Source organism: Pteropus alecto, unplaced genomic scaffold (genome assembly GCF_000325575.1).
Source record: "Pteropus alecto unplaced genomic scaffold, ASM32557v1 scaffold39, whole genome shotgun sequence".
NCBI lineage: Eukaryota > Metazoa > Chordata > Mammalia > Chiroptera > Pteropodidae > Pteropus > Pteropus alecto.
The window spans coordinates 7406025-7427725 of NW_006443568.1; the positions used below are offsets into that span (position 1 = coordinate 7406025).

Genomic DNA, 21701 nt, shown 5'->3' on the forward strand with positions numbered 1-21701 from the left:
CCACTGGGAAGGGAGCTCACATCGCATGCCGGTTTGATGTGAGCTGGACTTCTAACCTCACCACCACTCCTGGCAACACAGCTCAGGAAACCCCCGTCATTTCAGATCCTATGCTGACAGGCTTTAAGTCCGTGCCTGAGACAGGACAATCTCTCCAAGCCTGACACACATCCCATCTGAGCTCTTCCTGTCCCTCCCTAGAGAGAGCTGTTAATAACAACCTCACATAACTACTAAAAGAAAAATTCACACCCCTGAAATTAGTTCAGACCAACCAAGTTGGTTAAACAAAACTCAGCCAATGGAGATTTTGGACACATGCTGCTGGCCCCCACTGTGGAGAGCAGAGGCATCAGACTTCTCTCTTGCTCACTGCCCTTGAGCCTCCATCATGAGATAGACCCAGCGTCTATCTCATGAATTCATTTCCATTCTAGAATTAGGATTCTAAGAACTTCCAGGCAGATCTGTTTGTGGGAAGCAAGCTAGAAGATTAGAGAAGTTCTACTGAATAAAAATGCCCCCAAATCTGTACCAAGAATGGTGGAGTTGTGAATATCAGGCCTCATTTTCAAAATCAAAACAAAACAAATTACACCCAAACTCACCATAAAAATCAAGCCCACAAACCCCAACAGACCTCAGATGGTAAGTGGGAATGAGCACAGCTAATGCTTGTACTCCTTGGCATGTGGGGTCTTGTGGGAAGGATGGCCCCTAAAAGCCAATTCCCTTTCTCCAGAAGGGTGTTTGCAGGCAGGTGCTGGTGGGGAGAAGACAGGTCAAGGAACATAACCCCCTCTCTGAGTCACATTCACCTATCATCCCAGGGTTAAAGAAGACGCCCAGGGATTGCCACCTGGAAATACGTCTCAGCAGGACCTGACTGAGGTAAATCCCACCATTCCCCTATGTGTAGTGCACATTCCCAGAACTAGAAAACCTTTCAAAAACCTCATTTACTTTCTTTGCCCAAATCGTCACTAAGAATGTGCCATTAGTGCTTTTGGCCAAAAAGTGCCTATTTTTCTGCTGAGTTTTGATCTCCTGAGATGGGAGGTGGGAGGAGCACTTAGCAGAGCCACTGCTTCTGATGAGGTAAAAGGGGAGGGAGGGCAGGAAGGTGAAGGCCACAAATCTGTTCAAACATTCACAGTATCAGATATATCTGAAGCAACTTCTTATGCTTTGATCTAAAGAAGCTCCAAAAAGAAAGAACAGGAGGGAAGAACAAAAAGCAATACTACATTCTTAGCAGAGGTCTCTACCTCACCAAAACCACCCTCCACAAAGGGGCAGAGACATTTTCTTGGCGTCTGTGGATTAGGGCCACCACGCCTGACATTCTGAGAACGTCAAGTCATTGGCTCTGAGAAAGGGCTTTTTTTTTAAGTTTCTGCCGTCATCCAAAGGGTATAAAACTAGGAGAGGAGCAGGGCAGACCCACTAAGCTGGCTTTGGGCCCAACACAGCTGACAGAGTCTTTGGAGAATTTCCTAAAGAATTCTGTGGACCCTGTCAGTATCTGGGTTGGAAATAAATGGGGAGAGGCTAGGTTGAAGGGGTTACAAATCACCCCATAAAAAACCAAAAAGCTCTTTAAAAACAGTCCATAGAGTGAAAAGTTGAACAATTTCTGATATCACGATATAGAAAAAGGTATTCAAAAGGATCAGTGATATCTAGAAGACTCTGTTGGTAGAAACTCCAAATAGAAAATGAAATTAATTTTCTGGTGGTTTAGATCATCTTGAAAGTCTGAAGTCTGATTATTGCAGGTTAGCTTCTTTATCATTTTGCTGGTTTTCTCTTGGATGGGAAATAGGCAGGGAGTCGGGGGTAAATAGTTCCTAGAGAAAAGAGAAGCAAAGTTTTTAAATCCTGCTTAGGAGTCTGTTACCCAGTCCCATTGCCAAGTTCTGTGGCTCCAAGTGACAATCAGGGCCTGAACAGTTTTACAGGATCTAGTCTTGCCTGCTAATTGATGGCTTCTTAAAATCATTTATAAACTACTTTTAGTCATCAATTTATTAGATCCCTGTCTCTCAAAAAAAAGCAGCTACCCTGCTTCCAACTCTCGAGTTTGCTCACAGAACTTAAGCCATTTCTTTCCTGTCCTCCTGTCCCCCGTTTCCCTGGCTCTCTTCTGTTGACAGTAGAGAGCAAAGCAGCAGAGAGAAGAGGGTGAAGGCAAGGTGGAGAAAAAGGGGGCTGCATGAAGATTCAGGAGGTGGGTCGGGTTACATCCTCCAACCCACCATGGCACTGCTAAGGGCAGGAGGACACAAGGAGACCTAGCTGCTTTAGTTGAAGCCAAATACTTAATAACCTCCTGTGTTGCCCTCATCAGTCTTTCCTCTGATTTCACGGTATCAAGCCCCAGGGTGAGTACTTTTGGGGGTGGGGAGAGGCTCCCAGAGGGGCCGGAGTTCCTGTCTGCTGTTCTCTGAGGCTGGGACAGTGAGCACCCTCCACCCCAGCAAGAATAGCCCCTACCTGAGCTCATTCCTCAGAGATTTCAGTCTCCTGATGAACAACCACCTTGGTCACTGACATGTCTGGGTGTTGCTCCTTTGCTTCCTTGATAGCCTGTACAAGAACCTGAAAAAGACAGAAAGGACACCCATCAGGCAGAAAGCAGCCTGGTTATGAAGGAAGGCAGGGGTCATAAGATACCATTTCTCTGGCAAATTCAATCCTATCTGCAGTACCAGGGCAGCATTTAGGCTAAGCCAAGCTGATAATGACCTTGTCCACTCTATCCTGAATAGGGAGGCTCCTGGGCTGAAAAGAGAGACAGGAAAGGTTAGAGCTGTCGTCAAGGAATCAGTGAAGGACTTCAGGGGTGATGGCTGCACCTCGGTGGGTCTGGGAGGATTCACTCATAAGTGAGTCTAAAGGACAAAGCAAAATTTGTGCTCAGCATAGGGTAACCAGGAAGTTCAGAACAGAGGAGGAAAATAAAGAAGCGTGCTACAAAAAGGAAAAGATGTTTCTGGCTAAAGTAGGGAGAAGAAAAGAAGGAAGCGTGGAAGGGCCTATTATATGTCACACACTGGCCTAACCACAGTACTTATTATTATATATTTAATCTCCAATGAATGAGGGTAGTATTGTTATTTCCATTTTATAGACAAGGAAACTGAGGTTCCGTGGTTAAATAAAGTGCTTAATGTTTCACAGCTAGTAAGTAATGCAACAAGGGTTTTAACTTCAGTCCATCGGACTTTCTTTCCTCTTTATCATACTGTCTTTCAGGGTTTTTTGTTTGTTTGTTTGTTTTTGTGGAGGGGAACTCTGTTTTAGCACCTGGAGGAGTTTTGATCATTTCTGAAAAGCTAGAGAAGGCAAAGGGAAAGATCGGCAATGCCACTATTCCCTGTGGGCTGCAAGTCTCTGAGACTAGCTTGGAGTACCCCGAGGTATAAGAGCCCGACATAGCCTTTGGAGGCATGGGGATTCTTAGGGACAGGGCCCCCTATCAGAAAGGACTCTAGTTCGATCTGACCAGCTGATTGTTGACCCTGGCTCTTATAAACTACCTCTAGGAGGGACACGGAGGGACAGGAGAAGAAGTGAAACCTTTTTAGGTCTCAACTCCATGAAAGCCATTCTTGGAATCACCACCTCTCATCCTCACTGACCCTTTTTGTCTGACTCATCTGCTCATGCTTCAAGGCCCAGCCCAAGCCCTCTCTTTGGTTACTCTGGCCTTCACCAGTCTCTCTGTGAAAGCTTGCATCACATTACTCCTGAATAGTCTTTCTTAGAGTGCTTCCCTCCCCGCATCCAGAGTGCACCATATCTTATCCCTTCCGCGTATTCCTCAGTACCTAGAACCGTGAGGCTCACTGGAGCATCTCTCTGAGCTAGCAAGTGTGCTTGTCTCTTTGTCATAACAACCCTGAAAGAAACCTATGATTATCTTTATTTTAAAGATGGTGAAACTATATCTGAGAGTAGTAAGAAAACTAGTTCAAAGGCATACAGCCAGTACACTGTAGAGTCAGGATTCAACCCAGGTCTGTCTCACTCCAAACCCAAAACACCTTCCCATCCCACTGCTCTTGCTGTCCGGCACAGACTGAGCACACACCAGGGGCTCAAATCACACTGGACTGAGGAGGTGAGTGCAGGGTGATAATGCAGCAAGATCCACTGAGCTGGGGCAAACAGGCTGCAAGGCTTCTTACTTGGGCTTTGCAGGACTGTTGCTAGGACCCTGAGCCCAGTATTCTTAGCTGTAAGTCTCAACCCTGCTACCAAGGGAACTGCCAGCACTGCAGCTCAGTTTTTCTTTCTTTTTTTTAAGGCACTCAGCATATCAGCATAAAAGCCACAGAATTATTGCTCCAGCGCTCCTGTCAATGATTCCAGAAGCATTTGCATGCAGTGTCTTCCACCCCCTCTTCTCTGCAGCTCTACTGTTCTAACCTCAACAGGCAGAGAATTGGGAACATTAATCCTGACCTTATTATTTGCTAATTGCTTGTAACACACAATTAGCATCTAATTAACATAAAGACACAAAATTTTAGCACTCAGAAGGGCCCAGAAATTATCTAGATCAACCTACTCTTTTGGGAGAGGTAAAAAAATTCACAGGTAAAGCCCAAGGTCACAGTCAGTGATGGATCTAGGACAGAAATCAAGTCAAGTCTATCTCCCCTAGTTGTCTCCTCACCCCCACTGAGGGTGGAGATCATACCTTCCTTTTGTTTTATTATCATCTACTGTCTTTAGGTACATGAGATCCCCTGAAGAGCAAGAGCTCTATTTACTCGGAGCCCATGATGTGCCCCGTGTGCATTCATATCTCACTTGATTCTCACAACCTTGAGAGGAAGATGCTAAAATGCCCATCTTACAGATGAGGAGACAGAGGTCTAGGGAGTTAAGAGCTAGAACATGATAAGACCCAGGATGTGCACACAGGTGTTTTGAGTCTAAAATCCGTGTTCCTTCTATTATACTTGCTTCCCCAATCAGCGGCCCCAATCCCACCAGCCTGTTCAGTCTGATTTCCTTTGTCCTTCTTCCAGAGTAAGAGCTAGAGTAGAAGAGGGGGCTCTTTGGAGATGAAGCTGGCAGAGGTGTCTTTTGCATGCAATCTATCTTGCTGCCCAGGGACCTCTCCCATGCCCAGAATCTCCTCAGCATTCCCACCTGATCATGGTCAATATCGGCATCTCCTGTGATCACAATTCTCTTTTCAATCCGGGTCTCTGAAATGCCACCTTTTACAGTCTAAAACCGAAGAGAGGTGGTCATATGAGAAAGGAAGAAAACAGAAACAGTGAGAAATTATTCTGAAGGCTCTACACCAAATTTTAATCTGCTGTTGAGTATTGGATAGAACAGCTTTCTCACCCACTTGTCCAAAATCTTGGCTGGATTTGCTAAACAAGCAAACCTCTATCCCCTTGGATTGCTAAAGTCTTTAATGAGTTAAACAGAAAGTCACAATTCTCTATTTCTTTTTTTTTCCTTTTTCTTCTTCCCAATACCACAGAAATTCAGTGAGTAAACAAAACAGACAGGTATTTTGTTTTTTCTCTTTTCCCGTATATTTTGACTATGTTCAGGAGGAAAAAATAAATAAAAAGACTGAACAAAAATGTCATGCACATTGAAATTTGGCTCTTTATTTTAAAGCATTTTCATATTATTGATGTCAAAAGATCCTCAAATAATCCCCTCAGGATGAGTAGGTTTCCCTACTTGACAAATGAAGAAAACCAAGGTCTAGACACATTATGTAACTGGTTTCCAGTCATCTGTGTGTTGATGACAGAGCTTGGCCAGAAATCTAGATTTCTTACGTACAAGAAAATGCATTTTTCTCTAGTGTTACAGCAACAGATTCGTCCTTCATTTTCTGGCAGTAGTTCTAATTTTAGATTTGTTGTCCCTTTGGCCCCCATAAAATATTCTAATAATTTCAATATTTCAGCATCTGTAGTACTCATGGCTTTGATCCTGGATATGACTTTTGTCTTGGAAAATATGATTACATAATAATACCAACAACATCTGCCCTTAAACTAACTTTTTAAACTTATCTCCACAGCCAGATAGGGGACTTGCTGACCAGAGAGATAGATGGATTTGTAAAGAGAACAACCACATGTGACTTTCCAAGACTATTAAGTAGGCAGGAGTACTCTCAGGGTTTTCCCAGGTTTATTGGGAGGGGCGAGCAGCACAGCCTTTGTAGCTAGGACATTTGGAATACTTTGGCTCAGTAGGGATGGAGGAGAAAACCCTCGTTTATGGATTGGGGTCCTTCTACAGAGAGACAGCAAGCTTGACATGCCACTGGATTCTAGAAGGACATTCTGACTGGTCTGTTACCTTGGTAATCTGAGTTGTGGTGGTGCTGCTGGTGGTCTCAGATGTGATGGTCTGAGCTGTCAGCAAGACTCCTGGGTCCAAGTCCCCATTGCTGTCCTCCGTCTATGGAAGGGAAGGAAACACAACGTATTATCATGCCTCGCAGGAAGGCTTGTGAGCAAATGTTGCAAGACCCAGCTTTCCTCTTAGCTGTATTCTAAAGCAAAAACCTGATTCTCTTACAGTGATCTCTTAATTAATAAATAAATTGCCTGGCAACAAGGCTCCTTCTAAAAATGCTGAATGGATCCAGTTTCCCTCAGCACTGGGTCAGTGACAGCAGTGGATTAGAAAGAGCAGGCAGAGTATAAGCCATAGGTTTGACAAGAGCGACAATAACTACGCACACGTGTACAGCATCTTATAGTTCACAAATGGCTTTGTAACATTATCATTTTTGATGCTCACACAGCTCTGTGAAATAAATAGAAAGGGCAGATATTTACTAGCACTCTTGGGTAAGAAAACTCAGGCTCAGAGAAGATAAATGATTTGCCCAAGGACTCAAAACTAATGAGTGGCAATTGTCCTCTCTACAGATCTGGAGCTCTTTACCACCGCTCAAGGCAGGAAAGGTATAAACTCTTGGTTGGGTTCTGAATCATAAAGTGAACTTTCTAGAAAAGATTGGGAAAGGTCCTTACGGGAGCTTAAGGGGCCAAGGAACCTCTGGCTACCTTCTTTGAAGATGGAGATGGGAGACTGGAGCAAATGAGGGAGGAAATGTCCCTTTAAGGCAAAATAGAAGGGAATATCTATAATATTTCAATGACATTTCTGACAAAATTACTATTAAAATGGATCCTCATTATAGGAGGGGTTTAAAAGTATTTTAAATGCTGAGCTACACAGCTAATCTATATAGAGAACAAGAGTTAGGGCTACTTCTTGTTCCCCTGGAGCTTACCATATTATGACCAAAACAAACATACTATGATCAAGCTGAGTAATGACATTAGCAGAAAGGAAGAGAGATGGTTGGCAGGGGCCAAACTTAGCCTGATGAACGGTTATCAGTACCTGTTTGGGCCATTAACCTCAGAGCTGCTGATAACCCCATAGTCAAGATGGAAGAACAGCATGATGTAGGCTGCCTATGGCAACATGCTTTTCAGATAACAATGACCTAAAATGGCTGTTACAGGTATTGTATACCATCTCAGAGGGGGAGTTAGAGAACTGCAATGATTTTCACAAAGAACCTTGCAGCAAAAAATGTGTTAGCTTACTAACTTTCCCTGCTTCTTTATATAAGTCATTTGTATTGTAAGCAGAGGCCTCCAACCTTTTTATGAGTAGGATTCCATTTCATTAAGGCAAAACTTTGAGATATTGGTGGTGGGTGGGTGGTGGTGGTGGTGGTGGTGGTGGGAGGGTGGAAGGAGGAGAAGAGAATGTGGAAGGAGGAGAGGCCCTGCCTGGGTTCCCTTCTAGGTAGGAATCTAGGCAAAACAAAGAGAGGGAACGTGGTTGTGTCACCTAAGTCTTACGCACAAGCCACCCTCATACCAGATATATTATTACCTAGTTCGCTGAAACTTTCTTCAGCTCAGACCCACTTATTTACCTTAGATTCAGACTTAACTAATATTTACTGTACTCTTACTATATGCCAAGCCCATAATGCAACCGTTATCTCAATTACAATTCTCAATATCTGAACTAGGTCCTATGTTTGATTATGGATTTTTTATTTGTCAATTACAGTTGACATTCAGTATTATTTTCATTAGCTTCAGGTGTACAGCATACTGGTTAGACATTTATATAATTTACAGATCAGTCTAGTACCCACCTGACACCACACATAGTTATCACAACATGACTGACTATATTCCCTGTGCTGTGCTTCACATCGCCGTGAGTAGGTCCTGTTATTATGCTCACTGTACAGTTAAGAGAACTGAGGTCCAGAGAGGTTAAATAATTTGTCAAGTTTCTATAATTAGTGTCTAAACTAGGGCTTAGGGCAAGAAACTTCTTGTCCAAAGCCTCGGGTTTGGGTCCCAGCTCAAATAACTGGGCAAGTTATTCTGACTTTTCTGAGCTTTAGTTTTCTCATTTGTAACAGGCATTACTGTAGTATGTGCTCTGCCTCCATCGGAGCATTGTTTTGAAGCTCAAAAAAGATTATAGAAATAAAAGTACTTTATAAATTGTTATGAGAATATAAATTTGAATGCCAGGAGAGCTAAATCCTTTTAAAGAGCTACTTTGCTACTAAACCTGATTCTTTTTCTACCTTCCATCCACCTTTCTCCTCCCTTTCTGTCCCCAAAGAAGGTGGAAGATGGAAGAGATGTTGTTATGATTTCCAACTTATACTCTTCCCATATCAGGCTTCTTTTCTTTGACCCTCTTACCAATGTTTCCTCAAAATGGTTGTGCAGCTTTGACAGTTGCTTATAAAGTTAAACATCCATTTATCTTGTGACGCAGCAATTCCACTCTTAGGTGCTTACCCATCATAAGTGAAAACATATGTCCACAGAAAGACTTGAACATAAATGTTTTCATAAATGTTTATAGCAGTTTTATTCATATTTATCCCATTGGAATAAATTCAAATGTCCATCAAAAAATGAAAAGATACACAAACTATGGTATATTCGCAAAGCAGAATACTATTCAACAATTAAAAACAGTGAACTATGGATTCATGTAACATAGATGAATCTGAAAACTATCTTCAGACACAAAAGTGTACTACTATATACTTCTATTTATATGAAGTCCAAGAACAGGCAAAACTAAGCTATGGTGATAGGAATCAGAGCAGTAGCTGCCTGGAGCGGTAGGGATTGACTGGAAAAAAACTATAAAGAAAGGAGTAATGGAAATGTTCTGTATCCCAAATGTGTCTTGGTTACACAGGTATACACATTTGTCAAACCAATCAAATTGAACACTTAACATCTGTGCATTTCACTGTATGTAAATTTCACCTCAAGCACACATTCGCATACATATACACAAACAGTAAAACCCAATTCTGGCTCCCCATCTCCTGGGCTTGTCTGGCAAGATAATAAAAACAGAAGTAGAAATACTTATAGCAAATAAATAATAACAACAGCAAATAATTATCTGGGGCTTACTATGTATGTGCCAGGTACTTTTTTCTACATGTTATTTATACCATATTGCACTATACTTACCAATTTATCACGTAGATTACTCTCATCAGAAGTTTTGTTAATAGCTGCACGGAATTACCTTATTGGATATACCATAATTTATTTAACCTGTTCCCTAAAGATGGACATTTAGGTTGTTTCAATGGTAATGACAACTTAAAGGGCTCCCTCTCATAAGCAAGTATTTCCTTCCTACATCCTCTGGCGAATAGTGTGCCCAATTTTAAAGTACTTTCCTATTCCTTCCTTTTCAGTCCCCTCAACTGCCAAGTCCTATTCATTCATTTCTATCTCTCTTGACACAGCTCTTTCTTCTCATTTCCTCAGGCTACACTTCAGTTCTTTACAAGCATCTCCCCAGACCTGCTCTAGTCATATTCCTGTCGCCAGGCATTTCCCTACTTTAATATATTCAGCACAAAGCTTTTGGAATCTCCTTCCAAAATTGCTTTTATTATGCCACTTTATCACCACTACTAAAAAACTTCAAGGAACTTCTCTCATTATTTACCAAACTCAAATTTCCATACTCTAGACCACACGAGAGAGAAGGGGAAGCATTCTCACATTAACCAAATGTCAAAGAATGCACCAAGCACTTTATAGACATCATTTCACTTAATCCTCCCCCAAATCTTTCAATAGAAGGTAGTATTATCCCCATTTTGCAGCTGAGGAAGCAGAGGCTTAGAGAAATTAACAATCTGTTTAGAGTTATCCAGTTAGCCATCCTGCAGGCCTCGGCTAAAATGTCACCTCCTCAGAGAGGATCTCCTGACTATTCTAGCCCCAAAGTGGGAAGCTTTCATGTAATCCGGTATTATTAAACTCTATTTTTCCTTAGTTTCTTTATAGTACTATTATTGTTTGAAATTTATACATTTATTTATGTGTTTTATTGCCTGTCTCTCTTGACTAGAATGTAAGTTCCAGAGTGTAGGACCTATGTCTCTACCTTGTACACTGCTTTGGCCTAACATATGAATACTCAAGAAATATTTGTTGCAGGAATGAAATAATATCTCAGTTTACAGAGGGAAAAGTTTTTCTTCTCTTTGACTTCTGTGGATTAAAAATAAAAAAGAGAGAAACAATTCAACATAAGCAACTCTAGCTCATTCAAATTACCAAAAATGAAGGAGAAATTTTATTAAAAGTAGGAGGTAAACAAAAATTTTAAATACTTAAATTCTTATGTAAGTTTAAATTTAATTTAATTGTACTAAATTGATGATGATTATTACAGCTGTTATTTATTTATGTTTTCAGGCATGGTGCTCAAGTCGATTCCATATAGTACTATATCTTATATAATCTTTACAACAAAATCATGAGATAGACACAGGTACTAACATCATGTAGGATGGAGGTCAGGGGTGGAATGGGGCATCAAGGATCAGAAATATTCCTTTACTTGCTTAAGTTAATTAATGGAGAAGACAGGACCTGAACTCAGGTTTGTTTGACAAAGCCCATGTTTTTAACCATTAAACTAGACTGCCTTCCCTAAGTGAATTGGGTAGATATAAGCAATCATATCCAAGATAAATAAAGTATTTTGGGACATCCCTAGATCACTTAGAAGTGATGTCTTCTAAAATGAACTGCCCCAGAAAAGCCTAGCATTATTTGCAGCAAATAATTAGAAACCCTGTGAAGAAAGGTTGTTTATTTCTAGTCTTTGGTTCTAGAACATCAAACTGTGTCCTACCTGAGCAGCCTCGTAAGTGATGGTCTTGGTCTCAGTGTGGACAATAGGAACGTCTTTGGTTGGGATTTCACTTTTCACAGCATTGGCAGTATCTGAGATGGTGACAGTCTGAGTCTTCACCAGGGGAGGCTGTGAAGCGGTAGAGAAACAGAGTTACCGGAATCTTCTGAAGGCTGTGGTGAACTAATCTTCTGACATTGATTTGACCAAAGTGATAGCTCTAATCAAGCAAAGGTCTAGCTCAGTCTCTGCCTAAGATTTGGACACTATTCCACAGTAGCCCTGACAAGGTATCAAATCATGAGGGATATTAAAGAACAGCATCACTGTAATCACTTTCATATGCTTAATGGAATGCTATAAGATCAGACAATTATGACTGGTGATACCAAACACTTGGGACTGACCTTCAGAATTTGAATATAAAACTATTTTCTAAATAGCAGTCACTTTTGTTTGTCCTTGTGATTGTACCATTAAGAAAATCAGCCACATTTCCTCCACAGCAGTGGCAATGAAATGCATTACCCTGGAATTCATTAACTTCTTTCAAATCAATGTCAGATATTCACTTTAGAGTTACTGAGAAGAAACAATAACTGGAAAGAAAATAATCAGTTCTACCACCACCTGGTGATTAATCTCAGAATTTCAGAAGAATGAACATTAGTGGAATATCAAAGATTTTTTTGATTAAAGGTTCATTAGTTCACCTTTCCCCAAGACTATAAATCACCCTGAAACTACCATTTGATTGTGATAAAGTGGCCATCCACCTTAGCGTAGGAGATTAGTGCTTATGATCACGGAAGACCCTGTGAGTAGGGTCAGTGGAAGTGGTGGGCTGTACTCTGTGATTGCAATACATAAACAATTATTTGGGGCCTGAAATCTCATAATAAAATCAGTTACCCCTCTTAAGAGTATTTGAATTTTTTGAGTGTAGTCTCAGGACACCACAGAATCCTCATCACAAGAGTCTCACAAATTCGCCTCTTTACATAGCTCATAGTTGAGTAAGGAAAAGAGGAACACGCACCAGCTTCATAAACAGCTGGAGTTTACCCCCCAAGAGTCTTGTTAAGCCATCAGGGGAGAAAGCATTTCTAAGCCATAGAGTTAATTACTCTGCATAAATTTCTTTAAAATAATCAAGGGCTTCAATTTTATTGTGCGATTTTGCAAAAAAAGCAGAGAGGATACTACCCTCATCACCACCATCGCCACCACCACTACCACCGCCACCACCATTACCATCACCTCCTCCTCCTCCTCCACAGAACAGATTCTGGCCCTCTCCCAAAGTGAATCATTAGACCTGCATCACTGAATCCGTTACTACCTGGAAACTTCGAATGAGGGTGGGGAACTGGTTACCCACAGGAGAGTCAAGAAATGATCCATTTTGCTTTCCAAGTGGCTCTCCTGGTGTAATATGTTCTTCACTACTCTCTGCCTTTTTTTCACCAAGTTGCAGCTGAGAGGAAGCTGGTGATACTGAGAACTTTAAGACACTGGCCTGTTCCTCCACTCCTATACATTCCTCACTTGGGCCTCTTGGCATTTCCTTAATATCAAGATAGCCAGCTGCTCCCTGCTCCTTCTCTTCTGTCTCCTTGCTGCTTATGGAGAGGGAGCCAAAGTCAAAGCTTTGCGGAGACTCCGACGGGGTGGTCATTTGACTCTTACTAGGAATTATTGAATGCTTGGGGCCCTCCCATTCAGAGTCAGGTTTGGCAGATGGCCCCTTTGTCACGGCAGCCATCTCCTCTGTGCGAATGCCATTTGTATTCTACAAATGAATAACACATACAAAAGTAAGAAGATTAGGAATAAGTGGGGAATATAGTGAACTTTGAGAATTAACAATGATTTTTAAGAGGCCTCGAAAATATTAATACTAATATACAAACAGTCAAAAAGAAGAACGATTGTTCACTAAACATCAGCAGCTTAAGCAGTTCCAACCTTGTTTTGGTCCTATTTCTAGAACTTTGTTAACCTGGGAAATAATTTCGATGTTCCTCACCTAGTATCAAGCACTTTGTATTACTATGGACTTCCCTGTATAATACATACTCTTCATACTTAAAGGAGTTATTAAGTTGGGTTCCTAAATACCCATCTTATACTATACACAGGGCACAACATAATTTATGACTCAGTCAAAACATGTTCTTGAGCCTGATCAGGTTGAAAGCCATATGTCTCATATCTACAAGCCATATGTATCATAATACTAGCCATCATGGAGAAGCTAAAATCCAGATTTTGGTTGGCAGGGATATAGAAGTTGAGTACATCCAGCACAGAGTTAATCCAATTATTGCCATGAAATTAAATATAATATCAAAAATAGTGAAAATCTCTTTGTAAGCAATAAAAGTGACCCAGCAGCTGAGATGTATTTCTTTGCAGATGAATGATACAACATCTCCAGCCCCGAAGGAAAATAAATCCTGAAAATACAGAGTCCCTCCTGGGCTAAATGCCTCACATCACAGTAAAAACAGATCTAAAATAAGCACTTCCAAGAGAACATGGATGAGAAGATAACATGACAGGAGTTGGACGTATTTCTAAAGTTTAAAGAAAGGTGCTATAGGTGGAAAAAGACAAGGAATTTGCATAGGCAGGGAAAGGATATGAGCCATTTGAAAAATGAACACTCTAACAGAAGCCAAATGTCATGAAAAGTAACATCTACAAGCGCTCACCAGAAGGCTGTAAATACGCCACCTACGCCTGAAATTTTGGTGAGGTCAATTTACCATGTTACCTACCACATAGGAACTTAATAACGGAAAGGGACTCTTAAAAAGGTGTTCCTGGAGTAAATGATATATGCTTGGACCAGCTTACACATTTAAGTCCTTAAATCATGTTACATGTATGATATTTTTAAAAATCACTTCTGCTCCTTAGCTTGTAAACCAGCCTACATTGTGATAAATATAAACCGGTGCTCTATTGAGGCAAGAAAAGATGCGGTGTACTCAAGAACTTCAGGCCAACTTTTCTTTTAAGCCATCTTGACATTGTCAGCAGCATCACAAAGTGGTACATGTTGAATTTAGATTAGGCAGGTCTTTCATTGACTGATTATGAATATTACTTAGGATATGAAAAATGGAATTGAGAAATGATGACAGAAACTGTCTCTGTTTGCAGATGTATCAGAAATACGTAAAATATTCATGCAAAGGGTATATGAATTTTCTCCTACTTAAAGTGAGAATAATAACTTGGTTTGACTCATAGGGTTCTGAAGGTCAAATACAATAGCATATATAAAAGCACTTTGTAAATTCTAATGTACCATATAGACTTACTTAATTTAATCAACATTATGTGAGTATAATATGCTAGGGCTTGGGGGACACTAGAATGAATTTGTTGTAATATTATTAATACACTGTACTTCCTTGGATATTTATCATTTCTTTTGAGTTAGACAAGCTGTAATCGAGCTATCCAAAAATAGATCAGCTGGTAATAAACAAACAGGCTTTCTCAAATTGCTATATGCTAGATATAGCACTGTCAATGGCATATCCAAACCCATTCACAAGGAGAGGAATTTGACGGTTTCTCCACATGTATTTTTTCACAACCGAGAAGCCTGATTAGTAAACCAGAAAAATACCAAAGATAATCAATCGAGTAAAAGCCAATTTTGTACCAGTCTACTCAAGAGATAAGTGGTGGTCTGTCATCAAGAAACTACCACCTGGCCCAAAGTTGCCTACTGCTGAGTAAAATGAGATCAATCAATCATTTTTTTTTAAAGCAGGTACAGAGGAGACTAAGGGTAAAAGCTGTAGCCACAGCAATATCCATTCAAATATTTACTGATCATCTGTGTTAGTAATTGGAAATAAAAGGAAAAATGATAACAGTTGGGTTAAATTATTACCATTTATAGCATTCTCACATATGGTCAAATCAACCTCTCCAGTTGGCTCTTGGATAAGGCAGGCAATGATTGACTGGACATTCTCTCAGGCATATGGAGCACTAATATGACCAACACTAAACCCATTTCTGCTGCTGCCTGGACCTGCCACCCCAACCTCCTCCATCATTTCTATTACATTGGTAAATGGCACCATCCAGTCTTCCATGCCAGAATCCTGAGAATCATCTTCAATGCCTTCCTTACACTCATCCGCTACCACCCATAGATTATATCATCAAGTTATATTTATTCCACTTTAATATCTCCCTTATCTGCTTTTCTTTTTTTATTTTTAAATACAGTTGACATTCAATATTATTTTTCATTAGTTTCAGGTATATAGCATAGTGATTGCACATTTATATAATTTACAAGTGATCCCCCCGATAAGTCTTCATCTGACACCATACATAGCTATTACAACATTACTGACTATATTCCCTGTGCTGTACTTTATATCTCCGTATCTGCTTATTTCTATCTCCACATTTACTATCTTCATTCACACTCTTAAAATGCCCCACCTATCTTACTACTAATGCCCTAGTTTTTCTTTCTTTCCTACCTTCTTTTTCCTCTCAAACCTTCCTTGAATACATCCTCTATTTTGCTGCTACAGTGTTTTATTTCTAATGTGAAACATTGAAAATTCCATTTTTCAGCTTAAAATGCTTTAGTGGTTCTTCATTGCTTTCTAGTTAAAGTCCAGACCCTTTAGTAAGACATAGAAAATACTTTAAAATATAACTTCTACTTCTCTCTCCAGCTTCACCTTGCTATACTTCCACACCAATCTTTCTCTCCATTAATTCAAAAATATCTGCAGTTCCTAGATCAGAGGATGCTTTCTTTTGTCTCCCTGCCTAAATATTGTCAATATTATTCCTTCTGCCTGGAAGTCCATGCTCAGCTCGTTTTAGTTCTTCCGGAAGTTTCCCCCTGGCTGCTTAAAGTATGTTTAGATACCATTCCTCTTTTGTCCCCATTGCACTCTGTCTGTCATTGGTTTAGTCTCTGTCTCTTCCGTTAGACTATAAGCTCCTTCTGGGATAAGCATTTACCATGTTACTTAGCTGTGTTACTATGTACTCTCTTGCACTGTTTTTTGGCACATAATAGATGTTCAGTAAAAACTTGCTGAAAGTGTACTAGGTGACTTGAGAACTGCTTTGCCTTGTGCCACTCAAAAACTGAAAAGGCATGTTTAGAAAGAACATAAAAAGTGGCCCACTTGACCAGACTCATTGTCTAGTCCAGTATTTTATTTCCTGTTATTAGGAAAATAAGAGGAAAACTAACATTATTACATGTTCACCATGTGCCAGGTGCTGTGCTAGTCACTTTAACATGTTTTTTCATTTAATTTTTCACAACCTCACTTTTAGGCAGTCACTATCCCTATTTTATAGCTGAACAAACCAAGAGGTTAAATAACAGAACTAGTAAGTGATGGAGAAAGGATTTAAACTCAAGTCAGTCTCTGATTCTAAAGCCCATTTCTTCCCATGGCAACAGAAAGTATTTCAAGTTGGACCAAAGGACGTGTCCTCCAAACCTGACTATACTTTTGAGAAGTACAAAGATTGTCCAAAGTCCTCTTAGCAGAGTCTGATTTTAGTGGCCAATACTATACTTTTAAATATAAGGAGAAGGCTGCAAAAGCCAGAAAAGATTGAGGCAAAAAGAAGATACATAATCTTTATGACATAAGACACCCCAAATTTGGCACATGATATCAGTGAGAAATTTTAACTGACAATGTTGTGCTTTTGGCTGTGACCATCAGCAAGGACCGATGAATTATGTAAGACTCTGAAAAACTGCATGTACCAAAATGGCCTGGAAACTTTAAAGAGAACTTCTCAACGAGACGAATAAATATATGACTGGGTATGAACCATCCACCATGACAGACAAAATTGAGACTTAATGTGATTCAAAGGTGTTAATTCAGATGTTGCTTATCCAGGCTGATAGGGGGTCTGTAAGAAGAAAGATGCTACAATAGAAAGACGAGGTGACTGTATAAAGTCCTACAAAGCTATCTAGTTGGTTTTAAGAATATGAGAAGAAAGAATGTTAGGCAAATATTTAACTGAGCAGGAACACTATTTGATTAAAAATTCTCAATTTTGCTTAAAGAGTCAATGGTTCCTGCTACATATTATAATTCAGTATTTTCTCTTGAGAGGAGAAACAAGGGATTTTTCCTAAAGGCTTTCTTTTGAAAACTATTTATTCAAAGGGATTATGGTGATTATGTCTCAGGATTATCAAACTCTGTGTACATATGTGCCTTGGTGAACTATAAATTACCTCTCCCTTGACTTAAAGATTCCAGATATCATTAAGAGGAGAATATGAGTATTTTACAGGTATTTTGCTGCCATTACATTAAATGCAATCCAGAGTACTTTTCAGGTTATTTTTGAAGGAAAAGATATGTGTATTCAAAGAGACTATTGAAAGAAGCACAGTTATGCTTACTAAACTACTTATCCTATTAGCATTATGATGAAAATAAATTCTGAAAATCTTTCTAAAATTTGCTATATAAGAGCTGGGGTGTGTGTGTGTGTGTGTATTCCCCCCCGCTTCCCCCCAGAGAGCCTATATAGAAACTTTCCCCATAAACATTGGCTCATTTGTTCCCTGCTTAGTGAAGAACAATTTTACCTTTGGGTAACAATACAAAAACAAATCCTTTCTCTGTTAAAAGGAATACAATAAACTGCCATTGTCTCCTTTTTATCTTTCTATATATTCTAGAATATATTAAAATCCTAGGGAAGCAGATAAGGACCAAGTGAACAACAGCAGTATCACTACCATCCTTGTCATGTGATTTCAGGAAAGTATTTTCAGATGTTGGAATGAGGAAAGAATGTAAAAATGCTAACTTCAAAGACTAAACTCTCCTCTTGATAATATGCTACGTTTTATTTCTTATTCATTTAAAATTTTATTTCCAGTGTGTATAATTATACAAATGAAAAAGACCTTAAAGTACACTAAAATATCACTAGTGGTACGATTGTAAATAATTTGATTTCTTTGTGTTTTTCTGCACTTCCTAACCTTTCTAAAATAAATATGCATTACTTTTTTAATCAAAAATGTTATTCAGTTATATTTTATGCAAGCATTTTTATCTGGTTTCATAATGAAATGATCTGTAAAACCTGAAGAGTCTGGTAAACAATTTATGAAGGAAGTGCTGATAAATCCTTCATGTCTTCCAAGATTTTAAAAACAAAAATAAATCTTAAAAGTTTAGTTTCTTTTAGTTTACTTTTTAGTTTCTTAAAAGAATGGTAACAAATGTCAGTAACTGGTAAAGAATATAAGGGGAGGGAGGGAGCAATTGGGGGATCGTTGTATGAACTATATAGATGTCTAACCAATGTACCGTTTACTTGAAACTAATTAAATAAATTTATAAAATAAGAAAAAATCTTTTTTAAGGCAAATATAAGACTTTAATAATTTAGCAAGTGAATTTTGAAAGTCAAAGTCAAAGATGATGAACAATATATTTAGGTAAAAAAGAAACAGCTAAAATTTAAAGTGTAGCTTGATTAGGTTTTGTTTAATGTTTTCTGATTTAGAGATGGCAGGAATATTCTTAGGAATGTGAATAAAAATATCGTGATTTAATTCCTTAGTAAATTTTCTTGTTAGATATCTCCCTCTAAACCAGTAAAGACACTCAAAGAAAATATCAGTCTTGACAAAGTCATGATAGCAACTGGGAATATAAAATATTAAAGACCCAAGTATCCCAAAACTTGATCTGAATAATAATTCTAGATTAGAAATGTATATTATAGATCAACAATATCATACATCACATCAGAATAATGTATATTTCTTTTTGGCTGAGTGCCCTGCACCTCAGGCCGAAAGATTTTGTTTTATTAAAATCAAGTATAAGACTTCAAAATAATTGACCAAATTCAATAAACAGTTCTGTAATTGCCATCTCAGCGCAGAAACCACTACTAAATGAAAGAGGTTATCTAATCTCCAAGGTACTTAAATTTAGTTGAATGAAGCTATTGACAATGATATGTACAGATGGCAGTTAAATATGTTTACATAATAAACTCAGTGCCATGTGGTGGTTGTGGCAATGGTGGAACCTTGGGGAGAAGGCAACCTTTTATCAGAGCTGGTCTCTATGCTTAATTACAGTGTCTTGTTATTTTTGTGCATTCTCAAGTATTATAATGTTACACTAAGCACTGAAATAAACCAGTCAGCAATGTTATTGAGCCCACCACAAGCAAAATTAGACAGGTGACAGAAAAATTTTGAAAGAAGAAAACAGTCATGCCAATTATAAAGCTAAGTTCTTATGAGAGCCTTGGATTCAATTTGTTTAATTTTTAGTTTTCAAAAAAAAAAAACCAACATATTCTATTCAATGTTCTCAAAGCTCTATCCTTAGAATTAACATGCTAAGGTGACCTTTTTAAAAATAAAATTGAATAGATTGAGAAGTAGGAAGCACAAATATGATTGCAAAAAGAATTTTCATAGTCCAATCAGACCAAAATACAAATTCTTTCACTAAACTGCACAAATACCCCGGCCTACCTCACTTTGCCAACACCACCCTTAAGGTTCTCAAACGCTCTATTCCAAAATAAGAGCTTCACATTTACATAAATATACTTAGGGGCTCAAGCACAGAATACCAAAAATACTTTCTTTGATGATGAATGAATAATTAATTATCAGAGTTACAAAATGTCATTTAGTTTGATGATGGTGTTTTTGGTTTGTTTGCTTTTGGATACCAATCTAATTTTCTTCTGACCTTGTGCTTGAAAGTTGATTTAATTAACAGAATTTAAACTACTGATCTATCTAAATGGTCTCCAATAAGCATGAAAGGAAATGACTATTTTCTTCTAAAAAATTCAAATCTTTTTATTGAATGATTTTAATACCAGGAACCAGATTATCTCCAAGGCCAAACAAAAGACCTGAGACCTCTTGTCTCAACAGGCAAGCCCTCATTTCTCATGTCCATCTTCTAGCACCTACTGACTGAAAGAGATCCTACTTCAGGTTCTGGGGCACTCTGCATGACTCAGTCTGGGGGATTTAAAGCAAGATAAAGAGAGTCCAGCATAATAAGTCAATTCATTAGTAGCTTCAGGATCTGAGAGCCATTTTTAATGCCCAGTTTTATTAAAAATTAGTGCCTCAGAAATTTCAAACTTCTCTTTAATAATCACTCTCTGTAACTTTCACATTTTCATTTGGGGACTAAGTGACTTAGGAGATAGCTGTGGCATAATAGAATGTCAATGGACTGAAACATCGAAGACCTAGATTCTAGCTTCACTTCTCTCATTTAAGAGCTACTCGCTTTGGGGCAGGTCTCTGAATCTGAGACTCAGTTTTATCATTTAAAGCAAGAACATCACTGTCAACCTGATATAGCCATTGTAAGGGTCGTGTGGAGTGTTAAAGTGAAGTACTAGGCAAATACTAAATATTACTTGCTCTTATACTATATTTCTTAAAATATTATTTTTTTTTGCAAAGAAACATGAATCAGGGCAATAAAAACATCTAGTCCCTATGTGGAAATAAGTGTTTCTTGAATACCCAACGTGGGCCAAACCTATGGATTAACTAAAGCTGGACTTCCTTTCGGCTTTCTTGGCCAGGTTCTCATTTTATTTTAGAGAACATCACCAGGCAGAATTTTGAAGAAAGAAATGTGATAGAAGAATTAAAATAGGGACACTATGGAGATATTTAATAAACATTCCTGAACCAAGATCCTCAGGAAGAACACTATGGTAGGCAGTTTTTAATAGTTTTGCAATATATACTGCCTGTTAAAGAAAACAGGAAGAAAATTTCCGATTTGTCACAAAATTTACAACCATTTTAAAGCTTAATAGACTTACTGCTGTTTCTAAGTCCAGAGCATATTTTCATGTTACTACCCACAGATTTTGCTTCCTGAAATTTCTAAATTTTGCATAAAAGAGAGTCAGAGATTGAGCATACTACCTCTGTCGTCACTTTACACAACGGAACCCTAAATGTACCATATCTATTAAACTACAACTGATTTTCATATTCTCTTCATTCTATTTTGCTATTCCATCAAGTAAACAGAGTTAGGACTCGCCTTGTAAATACTGCTTAATGATATGATCAGCTCCACAATGTCATCATCATCTTTGCAATGACTCTGGCCTGATGAAATGCAAATACCTCAGAGAAAGTTAAATATATTTTTATCAGTGTCTCTGTACCGCAGAAAAACGGGGTTTGGGGATTCATTAGATTTCTTAATAAAATTTGTATAACTAAAAAAAATTATTTTAAATAAAAAAAATAAGTTTTGATAAGAAAAAGTGAGCAGAAGGTGGCAGTGGGGTTAGGGAGTAGGGGTGTGCACAGACACACACACACACCCACAGAGCACATTACCCTTGTTCTGCAAACCCAGTAAGAAATGCTCTGCACTGCA

The 21701-nt window shown here is 38.7% G+C and overlaps 1 protein-coding gene across 16 annotated transcripts in view; it reads right to left on the reverse strand.

Moving 5' to 3' along the window:
* Positions 1–1368: 1368 nt before the first annotated feature.
* EPB41 (erythrocyte membrane protein band 4.1) overlaps positions 1369–21701 on the reverse strand; it is a 153545-nt gene continuing 133212 nt past the window's right edge. For 8 of the 16 annotated variants that reach the window (XM_015598909.2, XM_015598919.2, XM_015598910.2 and 5 more), the window contains 6 exons: positions 12584–13033; positions 11242–11370; positions 6355–6456; positions 5167–5247; positions 2497–2601; positions 1369–1850 (listed from right to left, as the gene is read on the reverse strand). In XM_015598909.2, the coding sequence (XP_015454395.1) occupies positions 2503–2601; positions 5167–5247; positions 6355–6456; positions 11242–11370; positions 12584–13033 (861 nt within the window). In that variant the 3' untranslated portion in view covers positions 1369–1850; positions 2497–2502. The remainder of the gene's footprint in view (positions 1851–2496; positions 2602–5166; positions 5248–6354; positions 6457–11241; positions 11371–12583; positions 13034–21701) is intronic. The other 8 variants (XM_025041328.1, XM_025041327.1, XM_015598916.2 and 5 more) reach the window with 2 other exon arrangements.